Genomic DNA, 16312 nt, shown 5'->3' with positions numbered 1-16312 from the left:
TGAGAAACCTTATTCTTAAATTTTGCCAGCACAGTTTGTCACAGAGTGGCGGACCCCTCCTCATCTTTACTTCAGAGAGACTCAGCCTCTCTGGGAGGCCCTTTTTATAGCCAATCATGTGACTCGCCTGCTGCAGGTTAACCTGACTAAGTGTGAGATGTTCCACTAGCTGTTTTCTTTCAGCAGTTCACAACTTTTTCAGTCTTTTGGTGCTACTGTCCCAATTTTTTTAATGTATTGCTGGCATCAAATTTTTAATGAGGATATAATTTTCAAAACAAAGAAATTTAACAATTTTCTCAGTCTTTGTGTTATTTTCAAGTTAAATATGGGGTTTCAGTGTTTTGCAAATCATCACATTCTGTTTCTGTTCACATTTTACACACAATGTACAAGGACGAACTGGCACAGACTGGGGGGAAACAGGCTCAAATACACAATGAGGGGCTGCTAATGAGGGAACAGGTGAAACAAAGGAGGGACAAATCAACAATTACAACGGCGGAAAAACAGGGGAAGTGGAGCATAACATAACATATTAGGACAACTTTCAACATAAAACAGGAAATAACAGAACTAACAACCAAAATGACACATTGAGGTGACCAATGCGGTTAAATTTCTTGATGGAAATTAATATAACACTTACAGAACCAATAGTTGCCTTTATTTTTCAGGAATTTCCTCCTTGTCCTGTGCACTTTTTTTCCTCTTTCACCTCCCTTTTTACCTTTATCAGACACTTTCAAGGCTGTGACCACTCTTACCAAAGATATCGTATATTATCAGTGCAGTGGCGACTCCTGCGTAGTGTCACTTACGAAACTCTGGTTTGCCTGAAAGTTCAAGCTGTAAACATAGGTGCTATAAAAGGTTGACCACGCTGTGGCTAATTCAGTTCCCCTCACTCAGACAATATGTTGTCACTGGGGAAACTTCTCTCTGTGTATTTGATCTTTGTGTATGGGTGCATGTGCCAGAAACATGATGATCAACATCCGGCCATGTTTCTTGCAGGTCCCTTGACCAATGAACAGGTAAAGAGCCTGGATGGCAAACCCTCTGAAGGAGCAGTGGATACCTTTGACTGCAGTCATCCCATACCTCAAGGCTCTAGACAGTACTTTGAGTACCTCCAGAGCAGAGGGGTGACCCACTTCAAAGTGCCGCTGTCATGGGCTCATCTCCTACCTTCAGGCCTCTCGAGCCAGTCCAAGCAGGCTGTGGTTACCTGTTACCAGACCCTGCTGAAACAGCTGCTGGAGGTGGGCCTTCAGCCTCTGGTCATCCTTCATGGATCCACGGTGCCAGACACTCTGAAATTAAGGTATGGAGGCTGGGAGAGCCAGGAGCTGGTAGAGATGTTTAAGCAGTATGCTGAGTTTGTGTTTGGAGAGTTTGGAGAGCTGGCAGACTCCTGGCTGACATTGAGCAGCTTGGATGAGCTGAGGGATGCTGAGCTGCAAAACGCTGTTGATGCACACATCAGTGTCTACCACCGTTACCACCAGCTGTTTCCTAGCAGAGGTAGGAGTTCAATATTTCATTGTATTATGTGTTGAGTCTAATAACACTGGAAAGCTGAAGACTAGTAATTTCTTGTATATTCAAATAGGAAAATATTGATTAGTGTTCACCTAGTTAGAAACAGAGACAAATCTGGTCAATATTTATCCAAATGTGCAATTTCTTTCATCCTAGTGTGCCTTAACTTTCCTTTAGATTTCCCCATTAAGTAGCCTGAAAAAAATACTTACAAATATTCAAACACATGAGACCGTGTATGGCTGCATCAGAACATTGTGATTGTGATAATGTGACAAAATTATTTTGATTTGCTTGCTTAACCACACCACATCAGTTCACAATGGAGACCCACTGGGTCCTAGTGCAAAATACAGGCAGTGGCAAAAGTTTCTCAGTAGTTTTATAGGGAAATAGGTACATTTTATAGATGATACAGTGAGAAGAGAGCTTCTTGTCTTTCTTTTAAAGCATGGACATAAAGTCCTGTCAGTCTGTTTTTACATAATCTATTGCAGTATTTACCTATCACCACAACTGGGAGCAAAGTCGAGGTGCTTTTATCATATTTTGAAAGCAATCTTTCTTATCTTCTGTTGTCATTGCCCAGCTTTATGACAGTCATCCACAGATAGGCTTCATAGTCTTCAAAAGGGGAAACTTATTCCACAGAGTGCATTATGCGTGCCTCCACAACATAGATAGCTTATAGGCAGTAATTATGGCAATGTTTGATAATGGTTTCCATATCACATGTATAAAAGGTCATGAAAAGGGAGTGTCGACTTATAACTGAATTATTGTATCATGTCTTACAGATAGAGAAGTATCGGTTGGGGTTAAGGCCAGTACAGTTCCAGTCATCTGTGACACTCAATTACTGGTGAGATCACATAATCAATACCAAATTTCCCTAGCTGGAGATTTATAAAGTTGATCTTATCTTAATTGCACAGATCATAAGCACATTAAAGTATGTGTATAAAAATGTGTTTGATTACTTTTTTTTGCTTTAGGGAAAAGTAACATCCAGCTGCACTCACACATGTATCTCTCTTTCAGAAATATTCAGATTTCCTCTCCATTAAAATTAATTTTGACTGCGCCACTGGTCAAAACCTGGCTGAGGAACTGCAAGATGTTTTGGTATGTAGAAAGTTATTTCAAGATCTTGTTAACAGTCTTCAGTTCTACAGAAAATACAATGTCAGCATTTACTGTCGTATCCTAGGAATTCTGTGACATGCACTTGTATTGAATCAGTGTTTTCTTCTAGGGAAAGTGCAGACACAAACCCATTCTCTTTTATGAGGTGAACATCAATGACTGTTCCCTTTATCAGCTCCTGTCAGATAACACAATCTTAAAAGGTAATCTGTACGATGAATGAAGAGTCACAACCTTGAAGAAGTGAAATGCTGTTGTTTGCTTAGTGTGAATTAGTATTCTTGAAAACGTAAGGTTTAACCAAATTGCATCACAGATTGCTTTAGATGCTTTGAGCTGCCCTCCTGTTAGAAACAACGAATCCCGCTACATTTGGATTATTTAAGCAGTGTCAAGTAGTCATATTAAGTCATTCATTTATGAATACCTGAGATTGATGTAACTTAATTATGTCACGTGAGGAAACATGGCATCACAGACTGAAAAATTCTGATTAAATCTATAGCATGCATTACATGACACATGACATGTACTATGATCTACTCTTATACTTTTACAGTGCTGAGCAATGGAGACTACAGTGTTCTTGGACTTGACATGGAAGACATGTTGCATCAAGCTGACACTCTCCCAAAAAGGTATTATAGTGCAAAAAGACAATTAAGGATTTGATCTACAATATATCATTAACCATCTCTGTGAAAATTCTTGTGTGTGTTCATGTCTGATAATAAGCATTTCACGTTGTAATTGTATGGCATCACATACACATTTTTTGATTTCTCACATCTAATTTTATTGTCCACATCTTGGTCCTTTTGTCGGTCACACCAAAGTGACAATAACAGAAACAATCTTCAAACATCATCATGTTCTACGACCTACTGCAAAACTTGGAGTGATGTTGCCTCTGTGACCTCATCTGAGCGAGATGCCTTCCTGGAGGAGTCCTTTCCTGTTGACTTCCAATGGGCCACCTCCAGTGAGTCCTTCAAGGTTGAAGGAGGCTGGTTAGAAGGTGGGAAAGGACAGACCATCTGGGACCATTTTGGTCATGAACACAAGGTTTTTGACAATCAGACAGCTGATGTAGCTTGTGACAGTTTCCACAAGGTGGATTATGATGTCTACCTCCTGCGAGGTCTTAACGTCAGCACCTTCCAGTTTTCTATCTCCTGGGCCCGTATTTTCCCCTCAGGCCACTGGGGCAGCCACTTGGAGGAAGGTGCTCTCTACTATGACAAGTTAATCAATGCCCTCATTGAGTCTGGCATACAACCTGTTGTCACTCTCTACCATTGGGATCTGCCCCAGGCACTCCAGGACTATGGTGGATGGAGGAATGCTTCCATTATTGAAGCCTTCATGGACTATGCAGATTTCTGCTTCTCCAGGTTTGGAGACAGGGTCAAGATCTGGAACACATTCAGTAGCCCATGGGTGGTGAGCCATGCTGGGTATGGCACTGGTGAGCACCCACCTGGAGACAAAGACTATGTGGACGCTGCCTATCAGGTGAGAGTAATGGTCTTACCCTAATGTAAATATCCACTATTTCATTCATCTGTATATTTACCCAAGCATTTATTTTGTCTTGGCAGGTCACTCACAATATACTCAAGGCCCATGCTGAAGCCTGGCATCTCTATAATGATAAGTACAGGAAGACACAAGGAGGGAAAGTTGGCATTGCATTAAACTCTGACTGGGCTGAGCCTATGGACCCCTCCAGACCTGAAGACATAGAAGCTGCAGATCGCTACCTGCAGTTCATGTTGGGCTGGTTTGCACATCCCATATTTGTGGACGGAGACTATCCTGCAACATTAAAGACTCAGGTAGAAGAGAAAATAAATGAGTGCCCCCACTCTAAGCCTGCAAGACTCCCAGTTTTCACTCCTAAAGAGAGCCAGAGGATACGTGGAACAGCTGACTTTTTCGGATTAAACCACTATACCTCCCGGTTGATCAACAACAGTGATGGTGGCTGCATCCCTGGTCCTCAGGGGGTCGGTGACTTCCAGGCACACGTGGACCCTTCATGGCCATCGACAGCTTCTGACTGGATCTATTCTGCACCTTGGGGTCTGAGAAGGCTTCTAAACTACATTTCTACAGAATACCTGAAGGCTACCAAAGTGCCCATCCATATAACTGGGAATGGTATGCCTACTGAGTACAGTGGGGAGACTCTCAATGACACCAGTCGAATAGAGTACATGAAGAGTTACATCAATGAGGCCCTGAAAGGTATGGTGTTAAAAGCAGTTGCTTATGTGAATACATTTGTAATTTTTTATCCCTGTATTCATACTTTGGACAAGGCTTTTGCCCCCTAACACTGGACATTGCATTACAAACTTAACCATTTGTTAGTGAAACCATCATTTGTATTTGTTAATGATACTGTGGCTTGCAATTGTAGCTGGGTGTGCATTTCTTTGCTAATTTCAGCTTTTTCAGAACTTGTCATACTATGTAAAATAGCATTCAGTGGCTGAATATCTTTGTACTCTCCACAGCTATACATTTGGATGGAGTAAATGTGCAGCGGTTTACTGTCCAGTCACTCATGGATGGCTTTGAAGGCCCACAAGGATACAGTGAACGTTTTGGATTGCACTATGTCAACTTTGACCTGCCTGACAGACCCAGGACTCCAAAGCAGTCTGCCTACTTTTACTCCAAAGTTATTGAGAAAAATGGTTTTGCCCCCAACAACCTGTTATTTCATGTACCAGAAGTGAAAAACACAGAGTCAAATAAACTTTTATCAATCCCACCTTCTACAGTCCCATCCCAAGCCAGGGTTGTTTGGAGGAAATTCTCCAGCCAATCCAATTTTCAGAGAAAACTCTTCCACTACGGTACTTTCCCGCAAGGATTCAGCTGGGGAGTATCGTCTTCAGCTTACCAGATTGAAGGTGGCTGGAATGCTGATGGGAAGGGGCCCAGTGTTTGGGACACATTCACCCACAAACCTGGAAGTATTCCTGCTAATGCAAATGGAGATGTGGCCTGTGACAGCTATCACAGACTTGAAGAGGACCTCTACATGCTTCGAGCTCTGAGGGTGAAGTCATACAGATTCTCTTTGTCTTGGTCCAGGATCTTTCCTGATGGTCATCGCACCTCCCTGAACTGGAAGGGTGTTAACTACTACAACCGACTCATTGATGGTCTCATAGCATATAACATCACTCCCATGGTGACACTCTACCACTGGGATCTCCCTCAAGCTTTACAAGACCTTGGTGGCTGGGACAATGTAAACATGACTGAAACTTTTAATGACTTTTGTGACTTTTGCTTTGCCACCTTTGGAGACAGAGTGAAATTTTGGATGACCTTTAACCAGCCTCACACAATTGCATGGTCAGGATATGGACTTGGACAGATCCCCCCAAATGTTAAGAACCCAGGAACTGCACCATACAGAGTTGCACACAACCTTATAAAAGCACACGCTAAGGCTTACCACACATATGATGATAAATATCGCAAATCCCAAGGTGGTCTGGTATCCATTGCTCTCAATGCTGATTGGGTTGAACCTAAAGATGTTAATGTTCCCCGTGAAGTGGTGGCTGCTGACCGTGCTCTGCAGTTCCAACTGGGTTGGTTTGCACACCCCATTTTCAAGAATGGTGACTATCCTGATGCAATGAAGTGGCAAGTTGGAAACAAAAGTGAGCTCCAAGGTCTTTCATGGTCAAGACTACCTTCCTTCACTGAAGAAGAAAAGAGCCACATTAAGGGAACTGCTGACTTCTTCTGTGTAAATCATTACACTACAAAGATAGTAAGCCATGTTACAGCTCGGCTTAACCCTCAATCTTATAAATATGACCAGGACTTGTCAGAAGCAGAAGAAGGAGATTCACCAACTACTGCCATCAGTAACCAGAGAGCTGTTGCATGGGGTTTGAGAAGACTTCTCAACTGGATCAAAGAGGAGTATGGAGATCCAGAGATTTACATTACTGAGAATGGAGTAGCTACAGACATGAAGACCACAGTTGATGACACGGACCGAGTATTCTACCACAAAACCTATGTTGATGAGGCTTTAAAGGGTGAGTTTGTGTTTAAAGGTTTTTTTTTGTTTTTTCATCTAGCTGGGGCTAAAATTTATCAAACATCTTCTTGTGTTTGTCTTAAATTAGATAGACACATGTTGTGCCATGCGGACCAGTCACCATAGTCTGTGGAATTATACAATATAATGTGAAATATGGACCACCTATCCACAAATGTCATCTTTTTATTGCTAATCATGTTATCTCTGTCCTAACTTGTTTTGCACAGCTCATAATCTTGATGGTGTGAAGGTGAAAGGATACATAGCCACATCTCTCATGGATTCTTTTGAGTGGCTCAATGGGTACAAAGTAGGATTTGGGCTGCACCATGTAGACTTCACTAACTCCAACCAACCAAGGTCACCCAAACGCTCTGCTCACTATTATTACCAAGTCATGAAGGACAATGGCTTCCCATTACCAGATGACGAGAAAATACTTTATGGACTCTTTCCCAAAACTTTTAACTGGAGTACTGCCAGTGCCTCATACCAGGTAAGTAACGTTGACACATTCACTCTTCTACAATGAGGGAGTGCTGTACACTGGCATGGTGGTGCTTCAGTTACTTTTAAGGTATCTTTTATCAATGTACGTGAATGAAAGACAAACTATCATTTCAGATTGAAGGGAGCTGGAGAGCTCATGGAAAGGGATTGAGTATCTGGGACAAGTTTGCCCATACTCCTTTGAAGACGAGCAACAGTGACAATGCCGATATTGCTTGTGATAGTTACAACAAGATTGACGAGGACGTGGAGGTGCTGAAGAAGCTGAAGGTGACCCACTACCGCTTCTCTGTATCCTGGCCCAGAGTGCTTCCTGATGGCACCAACAACCACATAAATGAAGCTGGACTGGACTACTACCATAGATTACTGGATGCTTTGGAAGCTGCTAACATTCAGCCCCAGGTAAACAGTGTTGTTGTTCAGAACTAATAATGACGAATGGCTCGTATATGTACAAGCCCAACTCCAAAAAAGGATATTTTTGACTTTGAAGGCTCCTTATGGTAGTATCAAGAACATCAGCAGTGCATGTTATTATTGCCTTAGCAAAGTATAATTAAGCCCCAGAGAGTGAGGCATCACCCATAGGAAAAGTATGTAGTACTTTAGTACAAATTTCCTCTCCTTTGTTTCTCAGGTGACCCTGTACCACTGGGACCTCCCACTGGAACTACACAAAGTGGGGGGCTGGTTGAATGAAACCATTGTCCAAAGATTCAGAGATTATGCCGATGTGTTATTCAGCCGACTTGGAAACAGAGTGAAGTTCTGGATCACTCTAAATGAACCCTACATTGTGGCCAACCTTGGCTATGGATATGGTACCTTTGCTCCAGGTGATGAAGTAAATTGTTTTTGAGATGCTTCATCCCAAATTAACCAGTTTATATCTCACAGTGTAGAGAACGTTCTTTTTCTGTGGATCAGAACTGTCCACTATATGGAGATTGTAAAAATCGACAGCTTTCACTTTTTTGGTCTACAAAATCAGTGAAAGGTGTTCAAGAAAAAATAGATTTCTTTTACAAATTAGTTTAGAGTTGTGAGGAACTTTTACAAAGTGAGTCAAAGCTTGAAATCATAGAATTGTTGCTGTAATTTCTTGTGCTTTATCAATATTTCACTCATGGTTACTCACTGTATAGGGAAATATATATATATCTTTAAACTTTTAGATGATGACAAATGTTTGAAAACTTTACACTAAATGATGATGAATGGCAACAATGTTAATCACGCCCCAAATGTTTCAGGCATTGTGGGTAAGCAGTATATTGCAGCTCACAACCTGATCAAGGCCCATGCTGAGGCCTGGCACCTCTACAATGAAAAGTACCGAGCAACACAGGACGGCCTCATCTCAATTACCATTAATTCTGATTGGGTGGAGCCAAGGAACCCTCACAAGCAAGAAGACGTGGATGCAGCCCAGCGCTACCTGCAGGTAGACAATAAACATCTGACACTTTGAGCATTTTTTTCCCCACAGTCTCAGTTACCAGATGGGGCTTCATGCATCAGGAAAGTCAGATTGTGTCAAGTAAAGTAAAGCTCAAAAAAGTATGTCAAGCATAGATTTAACTGTTTTTCCCATAGGGATGTGTAATCTTACCCCACACAGCTGGTATCCAAAGCAGGTTAACTTACAATAATCATATAACGCATAATTTTCTGCAGTTCTTCATTGGCTGGTTTGCCCATCCGATCTTCAACGGTGATTATCCTGATTTAATGAAAACAATCATTCGTAAAAGAAGCCTGGCTGCAGGTCTCCCCGAATCACGGTAAGTGAAAAATAGGTCATACCATCACAAGCACAGAAATTTGGTTTGTTATACAATATTATGTCATCGACAGACATTTGCTGTACGATTTTGAAAAAGACTCTTATTTCCAATTTAGGCTACCTGAGTTCACCCCTGAGGAAATCAACAGGATCAAAGGGACTCATGATTACTTTGGCTTCAATCATTACACAACAGTTCTTTCATTCCCAGTTGATTTGGGAAAGCAGCAGGATTATGAAGGTGACAGGTAGGTTGAAAAAAAAAAAAAAAAAGAAAACCCTTGATAACAGGGTTGGCACAACTGGGAATTAAACCCACAAATGAATGTCATAGTTTATTTAGCTGCCTGTTTAAATGCGACAAATCATAGCAAACCAATGTTCAATCCAACATCCAGGGGCACTGGAACCACACATGACCGCACCTGGATTGAATCTGGCTCCTTCTGGCTGAAGATCACTCCTTTTGGATTTAGGAAAATCCTCAAGTTTATTAAGGATGAGTATGGAAACCCACCCATATATGTCACAGAGAATGGGATCTCAGAGCGAGGAGCAGTGAACTTGAATGACATCCACAGATCGCACTACTATGAGAACTACATTAACCAGGCCCTGAAAGGTACCGCAGCCAATAAAAAAGAAGCATCGGGTGGATTTATGGGGATTTTATTGCTTTTGTTGGATTGAGATTGTTATTATTTATTAATATCACCATCAACTGAACACCCAAACCATTATTTTTATCATTATTATTATTATTATTGTTTAGATATGTACATGCATATTAAATGTAGGCGTTGCTGTTGATCTTTCAGCCCTGGTTCTGGATGGAGTTGATCTGAGAGGATATACAGCCTGGTCACTGATGGACAACTTTGAGTGGGCTGCTGGCTACTCTGAGCGATTTGGACTTTTCTATGTGAACCGCTCCGACCCCACTCTTCCTCGCATCCCTAAAAACTCTGCTTCTCGCTACGCCACCATCATCACCTGCAATGGTTTCCCAGACCCGGCCCTCGGGCCCCATGAGTGTTTGAAGCCTGACCCTGAAGGTAATGCCACATATTAAAAAAAACATGTAGTCATTGCAGAATTTAGGAGGGAAATCTTGTAGATCCGACAGTAGGTTAACAGGAATAAATGATTAATTTTTTCCTTGTTTCTTGTCCGTCTCTTTCAACAGCTACAACTATCCCCTCTGTGACCACTGCACACACAATTGCCCCCACTCTGCCCCTGAACATGGTGGACTTCCTGGGTCTGGAGCTTTCACCTCATGATGCTGAAGTTGCACTTTATGTCATCTTTGTATTTCTTCTTGTAAGTGTACTTGGTATTGTCTTTGTTGTGTACCGGCTCCTGAAAGCCAGAAGGAAGTTAAAGACAGCTGCCGAGTGATCAGATGGAGATGGAGAGAATGTGAGGGAAGTTTTGGAGGCAAGGGAAATCTCCATAACAGCTTGTCCAGGTCCAGCTCATACACTCAGGTTGAATGGCTGCCTAGTTAGTAGGAAACTCAATGTAGTTTTTTTGTCGGAATCTTAAAACAATATAGAACAGCTGCTTTTTTTAGGGTTTAGTGGCACTCAACCTGTTTTTATAGCAAAAACCTATGAAATTTTTCTGATCACCAAAAGTCCAGAAAGAAAAAAGATCAATATGTACTTCAAAAGTTTCTTCCCAGCAAAATATGACACTAATGGCATTATATATGTATAATATAAGTATATGCATTAAATAAATTATGATTTTGTTTAGTGAAATTAAGCATTTGAGGCAGCGAACAGCTCAATTAATGGCAACGTGTCTCCTTAACATGATTGCAATGTGTATCATTGGAACTTGACACAGCTTTTGCTCAAAAACTCGAATCAGCATTCACACAGTCACTCGTCGGTTTCATTTCAAACACTTCTGTGTTTTTGCTTCCTGCTACACTGAAAAACTCTGTAAATAATGGATTCATATGAATTTCCAATATGTATTTTGAGAAATAAAGATTACCAGTATACCTGTGACGTTTTCACACACTTGTGTCACTGTCAATGAACGTCCTCTGGATGGCGCCAGTAAATCATTTTCTGTGAGGACAGTGGCCCTGATGCTGCTGTTGCTACAATACAGAGCATTTTCACATTATTAAATCCCATTATCTAAAGCTAAGGCTGAAGAAGGTGAACTGAAGACGGAAAATCAAGAAAACACATTGGAGATCAGGCTATTCAGCACAGTATGCTTTCACTATGAGCAACACACTCTTGCATCTTTCATGTTTTCATGCTTTTCATACTTTTTGCTCTTTTACCACCAGATTGATCAAAGGAGATGTACTCAACATCCTGATAAGGAATGCATACAATACTCTGACACTACAACCTGCTTCATGCTCATGTAATACTCACAGAGTTTCCCAGCCCAGTGGGACGAATAAAGCACTTTATTTATCCATTTGATAGCTTTTGGGGACATCATCAGTCTTAAACTGTTGCTCAGTCAGTCAGAGGCCATTTTGAAATTAAGTTTGTTGCTTGAGAGCACCTCAATATGAGTTCTTAAAGAGGAGGAATGGTATTTTCTACCTCAACTTTTCCAACTACTATCCAATATGGTCTGGGGATTTGAACCATTACCTCTCAGGTCACAATCCCACACCTGCAGGCTCTTGGTCACTGCTGTGCCACCAATGACCTCTGGCTAGAAAACCACCACCGCCTGGAGGAGCCAGTCAAACATGCCCCTGCATGTCTGTCCTACTCAATAACATGATCCACACAAACAGCTCGTCCCTGACAAGAGGCTCGCAGGGCAAATAAGCATCTTCTCTGCACTCCTGCTAGGATACCTAAGTCTGGTCTCCAGGGCGACCCGCCTTCTCAACAGGATGTGCGCATTAACGAACGGTGGGTGTCTGCTCTGCGTGCTCTCCCCTGCTCGCTCCTTAACAGCTCGGATCAACAAGGGGTCTGTTCAATATCTAAAAACCCCCGAGTCTGTCAGGATGGGGTATGAGTCAGACTGGAAGAAAACACATTCGCTCATAGTTTCATGAAAGGTTTTTAGGTCAGCTTGATTAACTTGCATAAAAGTTTGATGACTTGCACATGTATGAGTACCTGCCAATCTCTGGGTTACACGCACTCCTGTAAGATACTGCAAAGACTCAGAAAGTGTAACTGTTATAACAAGTTTAAATAATTGCATACAATCTGTGCAGTTAATAAAACATGACAGGCTGCATGCGGAGTATCGACTCGGTAATTCAATCATTAAAATCCAGTAGTAGCAGCAGCAGTATTACAATTTGCATGTGTGAGTGTGTTGGTGTGTGTGACTGCACATCAACAGGCTATTCTTTATTACGCAATTTGTAACACAATCATCTGCATTCAACTTTGAAATGTGCACTAAAAAGGAAGACAGACCGGTGAAATGGCAAGAGGGAACGTCTGTCATGTGCTATATTTATGCAGTTAAACATGAGAAGTGGAAAATAACTCCGAGCTCATCACCTCCAGACTCAAACTCAGGACGTAGCTCAAATCTTTTCAATCTGCTCGAATGAATCTAACAGAAGACTTAAAGCATCAGTTTAACACAGCACAATATTCAATTGGCTGTTTCAATAATATGTGGAGAGGGAGCATGTTGTTATAGATCGCTCCAACATCTTCAGTGTGTGTCCAACTGTGTTCAAGTGAGCGGTTTTCACCAGCGTATTTGAGTATAGATATGGATGCACTCAGGCTCTCATCAGATAAACGATCGTACACTCATAGCCTCCAACTGAAGACAGCTCATTTGCATAACATTTAAATTTAATGTTACATCACAATAGATGTCATATTATGCCTTAGGCCCTCAAGACACTTGTTCCTCATCTGTGTCCATGACAACCTCGTATGCACAGACAAACAAGCACAAGCAATATACCACACACCTGCTGCTCTGCACAACATCTCCATACCGCATGCGGCATTGGCACAAAGATGAGATTTGATGTTCTGCTTTTAATCAAAGGCTTGCTGGGTGGAGGTCTCCCTTTTGTGTCATGGAGGCAGAGTGATGGTGATTGCGAACTGCTGCATGCCATCTTTGCTCCCTAGTAGGCCCTCTGCTTTTATGGGCGCAAGATGGAGCAGTTAGTCTCAACATGAGTTTTTCAAAGCGAAGAAAATAGTTAGAACTTTGCTCTGAAGTGTGTTTGCTAGCTCTATACATCCTGACCGTGTGTGACTGGTGCTTATATTTTATGTTTAGATTTTGAGCTTCTTACTGATCTTCTAATCCAGCGTGACGTACAATGAGGGCTTAAATTACACTTTACCAAAGCAAAAGCCCTTTTTTTCAGAAAAGAGGGAGTGTTTTCCACTCTTTCTCTCCTTCCAGGAAAGAGGCTGAGATCTTCCTAGTTGAAATACTAGACCAGGAAAACATTATTGTTCAAAAATCGTGTGGGATGGGACGCTGGAATTGGAGCCTACCAAAATGGAGGGGGAATATTTTCATTCCAATAATAGCAATGTGATACTTTAAGAATGTCTCCAGCGGAGCCAAGGCTGTCGGAGCCAGCACCTTCTGCAACACAGATCTGAAGGTTATACCAGGTGTCATTCCTTTAAAGTACATTTTTAGCCAAACAAAGGAGGAGAAAATAATCAGAATCACACACTTTCAACCACTGTCAGTCATTTCTACCTTCAGGTCTGTGAGTCAAAGCATAAACAAATCCTGTCACTGGGTAGATTGTGGCTCTAAAGTACTGTTGAGGCCCATATGCACAATTTACAGCTTCACCAAGGTGTCACGATGAGTATGACTCATCACTGAATTGTACTGGGAAATTTCAGCTGAAACAAAAAGTCAAGCAATCTATTCACAAACATGGCATCTGCAAAGAATTAGAGTAATAAATGGTTGTTGGGTGTTGTTGTGTCTGCTTCCCGTGGCAACCTTAGATGTGGAAATCCAGGTTAGTGAGAATGTTGCTGTGTGTTACTTTTATGAGTCTAATTAGTGAAGCACACGCTCTCTCACACACACACGAACATGAATGCAGTGAGTTGCTGTTTTGTCTTCTTTTAAAAAAGCTTGACCGAAAAGTCAGATGGAGCAATATAACAGCTGATGTAAGCTCATCGCAAATGCAGTATATTTGTATCAACATGTACGTCTGCTGGAGAGCAAAGAGAGAGTGTCATGTCATACAGCAAACATCACCGTCCAGCCTCGAGCTGGACCACCGGGACGCCTCAACAATTCATGAAAGAAATCATTTAAACTTGCAATCACCGGTTATTTTTGCCCACTTGGGTGGAAGTGGAAACAAGCTGTGAACATGACATTGATATTTCACCACCTTTTAAGATTAGTTAAGCCAAACAGTGGCTTATTTCCACATCCAGCAACATTATCATTCATTTAGAGTTGTGTTTCTCTCCAACAGCTACATTTAAGTCCAATATTCACTCTCTTTTGGCTCTGTTGTTGGTTTCCACCAACTCATGAGGGAAATATCTGGCTCTTTAGCTGCTTAATGTTAACCAGCTAGTCTCTAAATGTGCCTGTCTGTTGTTTGGTGGCGAGCAGGTAGTGTGCAGAGGGCTTTTAGAGCTTTTTCTCTGAAAACAGCTGCCCGCTGCAGCTGAGAACAACACTCTCAGAGCACTTTATAACAGGGAAGTTGTGAGCCGGACAGCCGAGCTGCAGATTCAGGTGATAATTTTCTGAAGGATTGTTACGAGTGACACTTTCACATTGTTTTCACACTGTCATTTGATACATGATTACTATAAAAATGTCTAGTGTAGGTCATTTGAGATGCTTTGCTAAAAATGTGTCTTACATGTGTAAATTACATGTGCTGGTAAGTGAGTTTACTGTGAATAAAAAAGTCAGTGGATTATATCTGCGATAGGCGTGTCTATTCAGACGAAGGCCTCGCTGACAGTATGCACACAATTCATTAGATCCATCCTAAGAAAACAGAACACCATCGCTGTAGGATGAAAAGACATCTGCCACCCAGACGCGAAAGTGAACCACTACTAAATCAAACTGGAAAAAGTATGCACATCATCACCACTTATATCAGGCCTGATGTGAAAGAAAAGCTTTAGTTTTTATGAGGACATAAAATACACATCAGGTAACAGGCTGATATTGCATTTTAACTGTACAGCACTTGTTTTAAAGCCAGTTAGAGACCAGTGCTGTGCTAGAAGTAAAGTCTCCTGAGGGGACCCTGTTTGAAATCACCCTATGTTTTTATTGAGATCATTATCACAAATATTGCCTTTGACAGAATCAATTTCCTTGTTTTGTGCTCTGCGGTGCCATATCGGCTAAATGCTGCATTCTTTCTTCGCGGTTCCCACTTCACAGGTCCCTGCATGAAATAAAGCAGGAATGGAAACTGGAGCAGGAAATTGAAAAGAGGGGTCCTGTTGTGTTGGGGCGACCGCTGTGCCTACTGCTATTTCCTCTGAACATGCCAGTCTCGTACACTCACCAGATGTATGTGTGCCCTTTCTAATGATCCTCACAGTCCTTGAGGGGACAATTCTGGTCAGACGTGTGATGCAATATAACCCCTGTTTCAAAGATAGATTAATTTTTATTGTTGGGGCACTGACATGGTGGTAGCATGCCATTTGGCATCCTCAGTCCGTCTTGGCTCATTCTCCATGCGGCCTGGTTAGCTGCAGCACTTCAAAGGACATGCGGCAGGATGGCACACAACAGCTGGCATACAGCTTGGTGTGTCTGTGGCTACCAGGCTGCTCACCAATGTCTGCTGAGTGCCAAATCCAGTTTAGAGTCTCTGCAGATTATAACACTTAATTTTCAGAGGTGAAAAGAGAATCATGAGCTACCACACTCGGGTTTTTTACTACAGTCTTATTTTCTGTTTTGATTTTTATTCTTCTTCTGCATTTTTTGGATATCATCCAATATACAGAGGGAGACAGACATAATATGAGATGGAGATTGAAGGGAGAACGGATACGGAGACTGGACGCAACCAAGATATTGTAAATAAACCACTTTCAGCAAATGCTACTTCTTCTTTTTTTAAGTTTGTTACATCTCTTTACAAATCTTATTAAAAATCTGGTTCTTACCAAAAAGTACAGCAGCCACCATGTCATCAACAGCCAGGCCATTATGCAACACTATGTCCACAAGTGTGTGACTCTACATGTCTGATAAGATCATTGCAAAGTCATTGTGCGCCTCCG

At 41.7% G+C, this 16312-nt stretch overlaps 1 protein-coding gene across 1 annotated transcript; it reads left to right on the top strand.

Moving 5' to 3' along the window:
• Positions 1-1004: 1004 nt before the first annotated feature.
• Positions 1005-10472, top strand: LOC121616371 (lactase-phlorizin hydrolase-like). Its single transcript, XM_041951111.1, has 14 exons — positions 1005-1527; positions 3251-3329; positions 3528-4206; positions 4293-4941; positions 5214-6767; positions 7000-7268; positions 7397-7687; positions 7923-8121; positions 8539-8729; positions 8963-9069; positions 9188-9319; positions 9470-9693; positions 9890-10126; positions 10258-10472. The coding sequence occupies exons 1-14, from the start codon at positions 1005-1007 to the stop codon at positions 10470-10472; spliced, it is 5349 nt and encodes a 1782-aa protein (XP_041807045.1).
• Positions 10473-16312: the final 5840 nt, after the last annotated feature.

The sequence above is a fragment of the Chelmon rostratus genome, chromosome 13 (assembly GCF_017976325.1).
Source record: "Chelmon rostratus isolate fCheRos1 chromosome 13, fCheRos1.pri, whole genome shotgun sequence".
Taxonomy (NCBI): domain Eukaryota; kingdom Metazoa; phylum Chordata; class Actinopteri; order Chaetodontiformes; family Chaetodontidae; genus Chelmon; species Chelmon rostratus.
This window is presented reverse-complemented; position numbering and strand designations above follow the sequence as displayed.